General features: G+C 42.3%; 1 protein-coding gene across 1 annotated transcript in view; it reads right to left on the bottom strand.

Annotated features, from left to right (window-relative positions):
• Positions 1–12595, bottom strand: part of MYBPC3 (myosin binding protein C3) — a 130431-nt gene extending 117836 nt beyond the window's left edge. The window contains exon 1 of the mRNA XM_050953646.1: positions 12475–12595. Coding sequence (XP_050809603.1) covers positions 12475–12499 — 25 coding nt within the window. The 5' untranslated portion in view covers positions 12500–12595. The remainder of the gene's footprint in view (positions 1–12474) is intronic.
• Positions 12596–12802: the final 207 nt, after the last annotated feature.

Here is a 12802-nt window from a genome sequence, read left to right on the forward strand (position 1 = left end):
TCTCCACAAAATGTGCACTTACTTAAGAACACTGGCTATCAAGATTCTTGTTCATACTTGGAATATTTTTTAATAAATCATTGTAGCACCTTTTTGTTGACTTTCCCCATTCATTGATCATGTGTTCATAATCAATTCTAAATTCCATTGCCTATTTAGTTATTTCCATTTCTGCAAATTTCATGTCTCTCTTTGGTGGTGGTGTGTTGTTGTGGTGTTTTTTGTTTTGTGTCTTTGTTTTTTTTGTTTGTTTGTTTGTTTTTTGCTCCGGCAGCTATCTTAGCTTCCAAATACACCTCAGTAAATCTGAGAACTAGCTTTAAACTTTTGATTCCACTTTTTAAATATAAGTTAACTGAAGTGTGAAATACTCTAAAATGTTTGGGTCATATTCATGTTTCACCATGCACTCTGCTTCTTATAGCTGATCTATTGCTAGTAATACTATCTGTCCATTGTGCACCATCTAGATAGGTCTGCCAGGTTTTCTGCTGGCTTACCTCATTTGACTTCAGTGGAGTTACACCAGCAAAGAATTTGACCAATGTCCTTTGTTTAGTTATAATACTTTGCACTTCTATAGCACCTCCCCTCCCTCCCTTCCTGAAAGCAATGGCAAACAATTGTTTCGTGCCTTTTTTTCCTGGGCTATCCGTGCAGACACCATAGCACGGTAAGCATGGAGCCCACTCACCTGCAAACTGCTTTTGTGAGCATTGTAAACACCTTGCGTATTATCCTGCAGTATGTGCAGAGCCTAGATCGGAGCCGCCAGCACAAGGACACAGATGTTCCTGAAAGCACGGGATGTGGCAGTTGAGATATCATGGTGGCATTGGGACATGTGGATATAGTGGAACACCAGTTCTGGGCCCAGCAAACAAGCACAGACTGGTGGGACTGCATAGTGTTGCAGGTATAGGATGATTCCAAGTGGCTGCAAAACTTTCATGGAACTTTGAGTTGCTTTCCTCCGCCCTGAAGCACAGGAATACCAAGATGAGACCTGCGCTGACAGTTGAGAAGTGAGTGGTGGTAGCCCTATGGAAGCTTGCAAAGCCTGACTGATTACCGACTGACTGGTAGCGATTTGGAGTGGGCAAATCTACCATGGAGGCTGCTCTGATTGAAGTAGCCAAGGCAATCAATAACCTTCTGCTAACAAGGGTAGTGACTCTTGGAAAGTGCAGGTCATAGTGGATGGCTTTGCTGCAGTGGGGTTCCCTAACTGTAGTGGGGCAATATGTGGAACACATATCCCTATCTTGGCACCGGACCACCTTGCCAAAAAGTACATAAGCGACAAGGGGTACTTCTCAATGGTGTTGCAAGCACTGGTGGATCACAAGGGCTGTTTAACTGACATCAAAGTGGGCTGGTTGGGAAAGGTGCATGACTCTCGTATCTTTCAGAACTCCGGGCCGTTCGAAAAGCCGCAAGAAGGGACTTTCTTCCCAACCAGAAAATTACCTTTGGGGATGTTGAAATGCCAATAGTTATTCTTGGGGACCCAGCCTACCCCTTGCTCCCATGGCTTATGAAGCCATATACAGGCAGCCTGGACAGCAGTAAGGAGCAGTTCAGCTATAGGCTGAGCAAGTGCAGAATGGCAGAATATGCCTTTGGATGTTTAAAAGGGTGCTGGCGCTGTTTGCTGAGTAGGTCAGACCTCAGCGAAAGCAATATTCCCATTGTTATTGCTGCTTGCTGTGCTCTATTATACCTGTGAGAGTAAGGGAGAGACGTTTATGGCGGGGTGGGAGGTTGAGGCAAATTGCCTAGTGGCCAGTGTTGAACAGCCAGACAGCAGGCAATACAAAGAGTGCATACTGCTTAAACACAAAAAAGAAGCTTACAAGAAGTGGAAGATTGGACAAATGACCAAGGAGGAGTATAAAAATATTGCTCAGGCATGCAGCAGTGAAATCACACTTGGAGTTGCAGCTAGCAAGGGATGTTAAGAGTAACTAGAAGGGTTTCTTCAGGTATGTTAGCAAAAAGAAGAAAGTCAAGGAAAGTGTAGGCCCCTTACTGAATGAGGGAGGCAACCTAGTAACAGAGGACATGGAAAAAGCTAATGTACTCAATGCTTTTTTTTTTTTTTTTTTTTTTTTTTTTTGCCTCTGTCTTCACGAACAAGGTCAGCTCCTAGACTACTGCACTGGGCAGCACAGCTTGGGGAGGAGGTGACCAGCTCTGTGTGGAGAAAGAAGTGGTTCAGGACTATTTAGAAAAGCTGGACAAGCACAAGCCAATGGAGCCAGATGCACTGCACCCGAGGGTGCTAAAGGAGTTGTGAATGTTATTGCAGAGCCATTGGCCATTATCTTTGAAAACTCATGGTGATTTGGAGCGGTCCCAGATGACTGGAAAAAGGCTAATGTAGTGCCCATCTTTAAAAAAGGGAAGGAAGAGGATCCAAGGAACTACAGGTCAGTCAGCCTCACCTCAGTTCTTGGAAAAATCGTGGAGCAGGTCCTCAAGGAATCAATTCTGAAGCATTTAGAGGAGAGGAAAGTGATCAGGAATAGTCAGCATGGATTCACCAACGGCAAGTCATACCTGACTAACCTAATGGTCTTCTATGACGAGATAACTGGCTCTGTGGATGAGGGGAAAGCAGTGGATGTGTTATTCCTTGGCTTTAGCAAAGCTTTTGATATCGTCTCCCACAGTATTCTTACCAGCAAGTTAAAGAAGTATGGGCTGGATGAATGAACTATAAGGTGGATAGAAAGCTGGCTAGATCGTCGGGCTCAACAGGTAGTGATCAATGGCTCCATGTCTAGTTGGCAGCTGGTATCAAGCGGAGTGCCCCAAGGGTTGGTCCTGGGGCTGGTTTTGATCAATATCTTCATTAATGATCTGGAGGGTGGCATGGACTGCACCTTCAGCAAGTTTGCAAATGACACTAAACTGGGAGGAGTGGTAGATACCCTGGAGGGTAGGGATAGCATACAGAGGGACCTAGACAAATTAGAGGATTGAGCCAAAAGAAATCTGATGAGGTTCAACAAGGACATGCACTACAGACTAGGGACCAAATGGCTAGGCATCAGTTCTGCAGAAAAGGACCTAGGGGTTACAGTGGACGAGAAGCTGGATATGAGTCGACAGTGTGATCTTGTTGCCAAGAAGGCTAATGGCATTTTGCGCTGTATAAGTTGTGGCATTGCCAGCAGATTGAGGGATGTGATCATTCCCCTCTATTTGACATTGGTGAGGCCTCATCTGGAGTACTGTGTCTGGTTTTGGGCCCCACACTACAAGAAGGATGTGGAAAGATTGGAAAGAGTCCAGCGGAGGGCAATGAAAACAATTAGGGGGCTGGAGCACATGACTTATGAGGAGAGGCTGAGGGAACTGGGATTGTTTAGTCTGCAGAAGAGAAGAATGAGAGGGGATTTGATAGCTGCTTTCAACTACCTGAAAGGTGGTTCCAACGAGGATGAAACTAGACTGTTCTCAGTAGTAGCAGATGACAGAACAAGGAGTAATGGTCTCAAGTTGCAATGGGGGAGGTTTAGGTTGGATATTAGGAAAAACTTTTTCACTAGGAGGGTGGTGAAACACTGGCATGGGTTACCTAGGGAGGTGGTGGAATCTCCTTCCTTAGAGGTTTTTAAGGTCAGGCTTGACAAAGCCCTGGCTGGGCTGATTTAGTTGGGGATTGGTCCTGCTTTGAGCAGGGTGTTGGACTAGATGACCTACTGAAGTCCCTTCCAACCCTGATATTCTAGGATTCTAGTATGAAAGACATAATGAGAAACCAATGTCTACTCACCTGTGCCTAGCAGTCCCCCCACTGCCATACCATAAATCCTGAGCATGCATAAATGCTTCTGCACATAACCAGCACCTGTTACAGGCAGACAGGGAAGTGACTATCTACATCCTGGTAGTCAAGACCATATTAATAGCTGGCCAGAAGGAATCTCATTTAGCTGAGCCTAGCAATGAAATTCTCTTTTCACTGGGAAGACCAGTGAGACAACTAGGGTCTTGAATCACCCTTCCAGATGACAGACTAGCTTCTAGTGATCTGTACTCTGCAACACTCCCTAGAGGATACCAGCCTGCTTTTCTCTCTACATATGCTTGATTAGACAATCTCAGGATGCCAACAAAACACAACTTTTAGTGGCCAATATGTCATTCAATATCTGTAATCAAACCGTAATAATCCAGATTTCTTCCTGCAGCACTTGATCCAGAAGAGGAGGTGAATATAGTAAGTCACTCAGGTAAGCAGGAGGGTCACTTCAGAACACACAATAGATGAATAGTGCCATTCACCAAAAAACATGACATTCACACGAATGCCAAATGGAGTCAAAGCTCAACAGCTCTGTCTCACTTTGCAAACAGAGGAGCTGAGGTTTCACTCAGTGAGGGCAATCTCATCAGGTAACCACGGCATTTACCAACTCAGATGGATGCTTGCACGTTAAGAAGCTTGTGTGTTGTAATGATGCTCATTTTGTAATATGGTAATGCCATTAACTAGAGAGCTCTGACGACTATATTCTTGTATAATGTCTCTTTAAACAAAAGCTCACTGTTGTAGTGATTATTGTTTTGTTTCTGATAGTTACATGGCAAGGATTTGTATGCTGTTAATACTTCCTAAATAGTTTTTTTTGGGGGGTGGGGGGTAAAGGGGGGAAGGAACAGATGTAAATGTGATTTTTCTAGTACAAAGATTTACTAGGGGTACAAACCTTTAACACCTCAAATACTTAAATAACCATCTCCCTAGCATACTGTTTACGAAAATGCCTGTTTATTATTAGAACTGAACTCCTGACTATTTGAGATTAGATTCTCACTCTTTGCCTGGTCTGCACTGACTGCCCTGAATAAACTGTGCTCAGATTTCTACCTAGTGCAATTCAAAAGTGTCTCCTATGCCCTTAAAGTTCACTTTGCACTTCGAGCCTCTCTCATCCCACTGAATCATGGAGAGAAAAATCCTCATGCACTCATTGGATTGTCTTTTCGAGCGCAGTGAATGTGACGGGCAGAGAAAGACAGGGGTCCCTTTGGGTGTTTGTCCCTCCATTTTATAGTTTCAGTCCCCCTCTTGAAAAACATTTCCATCCAAGAACCAGGAGCCAAAGAGAGTCTATGTGGAAGGCTAGTCCCTGCTGGCTTTTTCACCCGTTTGAACTTCCTTCTATGATTCAATGAACGTTCCAAAGTGTAGTGCAGAAGAGGCATAGCCTAAACAAAAGACATTTTAAACTTGATGGGGGACTTTTTTGTTTATTTTTAGATTCCTTCTTCACCCCTGGAGTTGTAAGTTCTCATTCAGTGAGGCCCCTCCTTCACTATGCTGTTGATGTCATGTCATCACCAAGCCTTGTTAGATAAAAGAGGTCAGCCTATGAAGGAAAGGGAGTGTGGTGGGGTTTGTACCACACACAGGCTGTGAAAGCGGTAACCTGGGCCTGAGAGGCCAATTAACATAATAGGCTGCCCTCTGAGGTTTAGCTAGAAATAATTAGAGATGAAGCCCACCTAGAGAAGGAGCTAGATAGTTAGTACAAAAAGCAGAAAGTTTAGCACAGAAGAGGGCTGGAGGATGAAATTCTGTAGCTGCTCTCTGGGATGAGTAAGTAGTGAATCCAGGAGGGTTAAGGAGGAAGTCCAGGCAGAGAGTAAGCCCTCATATCTTCTCCTGGACAGAGAATTCTGGTAAGAGGCCAGGAAAAAGACGAATCAGCCACTATGGGGTGGTGCAGGCTCCAATGATAAACCCTGATAAAAGGGCGTAATCTTGACTTCCAAGGAGAGAGTCCTGGGAAGAGGTTGTGGGGGCAAGGGCACAGCAAGGGGAACTTAATAGGCACGGAAGGCCAAGCCTGAGGAAGATAAAAACTTGTTTGAGTTTGTACTTTTGGTCTGAGTTTGTCAGAGGATTCCAGGGAGGGCCCTGAGAGCCAAGGTATCTGAAAGAATTAACCTGGAGAGGCTCTGAATAGGAAGAAGTCCTGGGAGGCTGTAGCTAGGAGTTGGATGGAGCTGTCTGTGGCTGCTGGTTATAGGGTCCCTGGGCTGGAACTGAGTGTAATGGGCAGGCTGGGTTCCTGTTTTAGCTGCTGGCAAGATGGCATGAGCCCAGAGAAGAGGACAGGGATGATAGAGAGCTGTCAGAGAAGGGACTGAGGACAACAATGCCTGGAGTTGGTACTGAAGGTCTTGTTTTTACATCATTGAACTGTTCTGGGCATTTTATTACACTGGAAGGTGTGGACTTAAAATCATGACTAAGCCAGAGGGCTGAGTCACGGGAAAAGGTGGACCAGCTGAGGGCTAGAGTGGCTACTGTCAAGGGGTGCTAGATGGGGAGAGAGCTGCCAGACCTGGCCACAAGGAGGTCCTTTAGTAGTGAGTTTCCCCTTTTCAATGAAAAGCTTTTATAGGTTATGATATGGTTGAGTAATGTTTTAAAACAACTACTACATGTATACCTCACTGGAATAAAAAAGTGACTGTATACTATATACTAAAAGAAAGGCACTTAGCTGATAACATAGACAGCCTGTAGTAAGCAGACTGGAAGCTCCACTAGAGCTTTGTGATGGGAATGAGCAGAAAATGCAGAAAACATGAAGTTTGTAAAATCAAAGACACAAAATTAGGAAATACCAAAAATTAGGGTTTCTCCTGGAGTGCTAAATTCGCCTTATTGCAGATCCTGTATGTTTTATGGTAAAATGATTACATGAGCAGCAAAGCCAAGTTAACATTTCAGGAAAAAAATATTAACTTTCAAAATTCCTGAATAGTTGAGGGCTTGATGTTGCAACTTTAATGTTACAGTTAATACTAGTTCTTTGCATTTCCTTTTCCCACTCTTCTTTCCTTTAAGATAAGAACTGGAGCAGTTAGGTTTGTGCAGGTTAGAAGCTCCACAAACTTTAGCAAGAAGTTTGTAAATTCCTTGCTCTTGAACTATGAGGTGCTATAAATTCCTTAGTCAGAGCTAAGTGGCTTCTTGCACATACAGGCTTAAGCATTACTTGATCAAAGCTATAAAGCCTCTCAAACTTATTTTCCTTTATTTCAGAAGCTAAGATTACTCATGTTACTGGAATTTACAAAGGACTGGGAGTAATCACACTTGCTGTGTGACCTTGGACATTCAACCTGTCTATGCCTCCAATATCCCATCTGTAAAATGGGGACAATGTTTAACCTTCAGATCTACAAAAGAAAAGGTGATGCAAATAATTTATTTGTATTACATCACATACTGGAGCCCATGAACCAGGACCCCATTGTGCTGGGTACTATGCAAGCATAGCCCCAAACAGTTTATAATCTACATAAGGATTTACAAGCTATGTGTTATGTAGTAGCTCTAGCTTCTCCATGCTTAAGGCTGCAATCAAGTTCTATTATAAACTTTGGCGAACATTTTCTAATCTAGGTCAATAACTCTGTAGTTCTCAATCTATCTTTAGTTACCTAAACATAAATGGCCAGGTTTCAGAAGTGCTCGACATTCCTTAAACACTCTCTTCCAAATTTAACAAAGTACATATTTCTTTAAAGGTCTTTTTACATGACAAGTTTGATGTATCAAAGTTCAACCCTGAGTCTCACAAACATTTGAGAGGTGGCAAGAATGCTTATGGTGGTGGTGGGGTGTTCACTTGCTTATGATGGGCTCATAAAATCATTTTGGCTGTTTTAAGTTTAAACTTTTCATATTTGGTCTCTGCTCAAAGATAGAATTTTTTGAAAAGTGCAACTTGACTACAAAAGATGAAAGTCAAAGTTCTGAGCATACGTACAAATGTGTTAAAATGGAAACTGTTTTGCACTCTTTAGTAGGAACAACCACTATAATGTGATAGTGTGGTATAAGGGTCTATATGTGTAGGTATTTAATACCAAGGTGATGAACATGGTATAGAGCCTAGTTCTAATTGATACTACATATAAGTATAAAAATTTCTTGCTACATCACAAGATACTCTTACAATATAGCATAGATAAAATAATCTTTGAAAATGCTTAGAACTTGTAAATTGCTTACTACTTTTTTTTCAACCCTACACCCCAAAAAGTCAGGATAGCTTAATTACCATGGGATTAGATACTCCGCTGGTGTAAATTAACATAGATCCATTGATTTCAATGGAGCATTACCAGTTGAAGGTGTGGCCCCGTGAATGTACATGTATCTGAATGACAAAGATTGGTACTACTAATCTTATTAAATGTCTATAAATAATAGTAACGATTATTTATAAGGCTCTTGTAATATCACGATCCGAGGTGTTACAACTTTGCTGGGCTAGAAATCAATGCAGTATGTATATCAATGGAAAAGCTGGAATCTTAGCTTTCTAGTGGGTTCCAAATAGGCTTCTAGCCACAAGAAGTCATGAGATGATAACTGTTACTGACTATGTGTAAAATCCGTGATAAAAGTCCAGTGTAACTTTTGCTTCCTCTCCTCACCACCCCCTGTTTTTATCTTTCCCATATAAGGGAGAAAAGGTGGGAAAAAATTTACTGTAATTTGCTTTTTTAAAAAGATTGGCAACTGTTTCAAAGAGTTGCAGCTCATAGACTCATAGACTCTAGGACTGGAAGGGACCTCGAGAGGTCATCGAGTCCAATCCCCTGCCCTCATGGCAGGACCAAATACTGTCTAGACCATCCCTAATAGACTTTTATCTAACCTACTCTTAAATATCTCCAGAGATGGAGATTCCACAGCTTCCCTAGGCAATCTATTCCAGTGTTTAACTACCCTGACAGTTAGGAACTTTTTCCATATGTCCAACCTAAATCTCTCTTGCTGCAGTTTAAGCCCATTGCTTCTTGTTCTATCATTGGAGGCTAAGGTGAACAAGTTTTCTCCCTCCTCCTGATGACACCCTTTTAGATACTTGAAAACTGCTATCATGTCCCCTCTCAGTCTTCTCTTTTCCAAACTAAACAAACCCAATTCCTTCAGTCTTCCTTCATAGGTCATGTTCTCAAGACCTTTAATCATTCTTGTTGCTCTTCTCTGGACCCTCTCCAATTTCTCCACATCTTTCTTGAAATGCGGTGCCCAGAACTGGACACAATACTCCAGTTGAGGCCTAACCAGCGCAGAGTAAAGCGGAAGAATGACTTCTCATGTCTTGTTTACAACACATCTTTTAATGCATCCCAGAATCATGTTTGCTTTTTTTTGCAACAGTATCACACTGTTGACTCATATTAAGCTTGTGGTCTACTATGACCCCTAGATCTCTTTCTGCCATACTCCTTCCTAGACAGTCTCTTCCCATTCTGTATGTGTGAAACTGATTGTTCCTTCCTAGGTGGAGCACTTTGCATTTATTTTTATTGAACTTCATCCTGTTTACCTCAGACCATTTCTCCAATTTGTCCAGATCATTTTGAATTTTGACCCTGTCCTCCAAAGCAGTTGCAATCCCTCCCAGTTTGGTATCGTCCGCAAACTTAATAAGCGTACTTTCTATGCCAACATGTAAATCGTTGATGAAGATATTGAACAGAACCGGTCCCAAAACAGACCCCTGCAGAACCCCACTTGTTATACCTTTCTAGCAGGATTGGGAGCCATTAACAACTACTCTCTGAGTACGGTTATCCAACCAGTTATGCACCCACCTTATAGTAGCCCCATCTAAATTGTACTTTCCTAGTTTATCTATAAGAATATCATGCGAGACTGTATCAAATGCCTTACTAAAGTCTAGGTATATCACATCCACCGCTTCTCCCTTATCCACAAGGCTCGTTATCCTATCAAAGAACGCTATCAGATTAGTTTGACACGATTTGTTCTTTACAAATCCATGCTGGCTATTCCCTATCACCTTACCACCTTCCAAGTGTTTGCAGATGATTTCTTTGATTACCTGCTCCATTATCTTCCCTGGCACAGAAGTTAAACTAACTGGTCTGTAGTTTCCTGGGTTGTTTTTATTTCCCTTTTTATAGATGGGCACTATATTTGCCCCCTTCCAGTCTTCTGGAATCTCCCCCGTCTCCCATGATTTCCCAAAGATAATAGCTAGAGGCTCAGATACCTCTTCTATTAACTCCTTGAGTATTCTAGGATGCATTTCATCAGGCCCTGGTGACTTGCAGGCATCTAACTTTTCTAAGTGATTTTTTTACTTGCTCTTTTCTTATTTTCTCTTCTAAACCTACCCTCTTCCCGTAAGCATTCACTATACTAGACATTCCTTCAGACTTCTCAGTGAAGACTGAAACAAAGAAGTCATTAAGCATCTCTGCCATTTCCAAGTCTCCCGTTACTGTTTCCCCTTCCTCATTGAGCTATCAGAGGCTTGTTGTATGTGTGCATATGCATTATCACAGGGCGATTATAAATCAGTTATTACTTTGATTCTAGCAATAATATCTCAAAAATCAATATTAAATAACTAGCCCTGAAATAGCACTTTGACAGTTATTGAACTTAGGAGAAAAAGACCTTTATTAGAATAAACTTACTTTTGATGGAATAAAGTGCCTGTCTCACTTTCAAGACGTCAGTTCCATGTTTGTTTAAAGCATTTAGGTCTGAATTCTATAGATCCTGACAATAATCAGTGTTTAAGAGGTTGCTCAAACTGGAAATCACCACAGAAATTGTAAATGCTTTTAGAGAGAATAACTCCCCTTCGGTCCTTTGGTTTGTGAAGAAATTTCATGATGCCTCATAGAAGCACTGGTGGTAATGTATTTTATTGAATAATTAGAAATAAGGGGGAAAATACCAGAAAACCTACATAAAGGATGTAGTTTAAGTGTTTAAGGATGTTTTTCTTCATAATTAAGAGGCTCTTACTGAGCTGGTTTGAGTATAAGCCTTCTGAATACTCCATCTGCCAGGCACTTCCCTTGATCTGGATACATGCCCTTATTTCTGAGGCCTGGGTCTTTGGAATTCTTTAGTGTAATAAGTGCCAGAGGCAGCAAATGTGGCTGCTCAGAGAACATAAAATACCAAATGTTTCAACCAAAAGTGCTTCTTAATATATCTAGGTTTGAACAAGAAGGGAAGATTTCCTCTCTGTCCATCCTAACAGTATATTGCTAAGGAACTGAACAGTCATCAAGCTGTACACAAGCCTCAAATAGCTTAAAATAAATACTAAGCAGCTGCTATTGACATCCCCAGAAAAGTGTATGCTTTTAAGAAGTCACATGTACACCTGAACAGACCTGTACAGTGTATGTGAGCGATTCTGATCTGAATCACTCCAGATTTACACTAGTCTCACTGAGAGCAGATTCTGTTCTTGAGTGTAAACACTCAGACTTAGTATAATTTTCTATTTTTGCATGTTCCTATACACAATTTTTAAATATCCATAACTAACTTTCAGCCCTTTCTTTGAAGTTAGTTGTGGACATACGGTGTTCTCATGGTCCTCTTTCGACTCACGTGGGCAGATGCCCTCTAAATACTCTCCTCCCAGCTCTGCCTTACGGGTGGGAGTGGTGGTGCATCTTCCTACACAAGTTCCCTGTAACTTGCACCCTCTCCCGACACCTCTCATAGCTCTCCTCTTTCAACATAGGCAGGTGGCTTGTGACTAGCTTCTTGGTTCTAAATATTAAACAATCCAGAGAATAATTAGGAATGTCCTAAATCTGTTTTGTTCTGTGTGCTTCCTTTCTGTAAGTGTGGGAATGGGAGGGAAGTGCTAAGCTGCCTCCCTGATGTTGGTAGACTGCTCTGACCTGTTTCAATAGAGAAGTTATCTTCTGGCTCACTGGAGTGGAGAGGAGAGGAAAGGGAACTAACTGCCCAGGGAGATTGCAGAAGCTCCTTCACTCAAGGTTTTCAAAAGGAGGCTGGATAGCCATCTATCTTGGATGGTTTATGCAGCAAATCCTGTATCTTGGCAGGGGGTTAAACTATATGACCCTTGCAGTCCCTGCTAACCCTGTGATTCTATGTATAAACCCCTCAAGAGTTCCCTGTTTCCCTACAGCTATAGTGAGCCTGCCTGCCTGTCTGGCTGATATAGAGAGCAAAATGTGAGCCAGCTGCTATGAACTTTGTCTTTACGCTGGAGATTTTATGCCCAAAAATTCTACCACAGGCTGTTGCTTATTGTCTGGAAAATACCCGGGAGAAGGACTGTGAGCTATTTTCACTGCCCTGATGGTGCCTAGGAGAAGAAGTGAAAAGTGAAAGGAATTTCAATGGAACAGTTTAATTTTTGTCCTTTTCCCTCAGCCAAAGCTTCTGGAGCTAATTACTTGGGTGGGAGTTTCTGGGTGAACTTATCCCTCATCTCCCTGTGAGCTCTCTGAATCCCTCTTTCTTTTTTTATTAACTTTTTACAAAATATCACTTTATTTTTTTTCTCTACTTTTGTTTCTGTGATATAGGGACAGCTGCTCTGCTTGGCAGTCACTCTCAGCCAGGCTAAGTTCAGTCTCTCTCTCTCTTTCTCACTCAGTTGTTGTCCTTACCTGTTTTCTTTGCAGGCTCTGGCATCTTGATTTTGTCTTTCTTGAAGCTCCCAGTGGTGCCTCGAAGCCAGGGTCTGAGCTGGACTGGAATGAGACTGCAGGACTCTTGAGACCCCTTAAAAAACACTGGCTGGAAGTCCCCATCCTGCTCCTCCCCTTTGATTCCCCCACTCTTGTCACCAGCGGCACCTTATCAACAGCAGGGCACATTTGACAGAATACATCAGCCAGGATAAATATAGCCAAGTCCTAGAGCCAGACAGTTAAAACCACTCAAGAATGGACACTTCAGTTTTGTTGGGAAACTGGTACAAATCCAATGCACAGA

This window comes from Gopherus flavomarginatus, chromosome 5 (genome assembly GCF_025201925.1).
Source record: "Gopherus flavomarginatus isolate rGopFla2 chromosome 5, rGopFla2.mat.asm, whole genome shotgun sequence".
NCBI classification, from domain to species: Eukaryota; Metazoa; Chordata; order Testudines; family Testudinidae; genus Gopherus; species Gopherus flavomarginatus.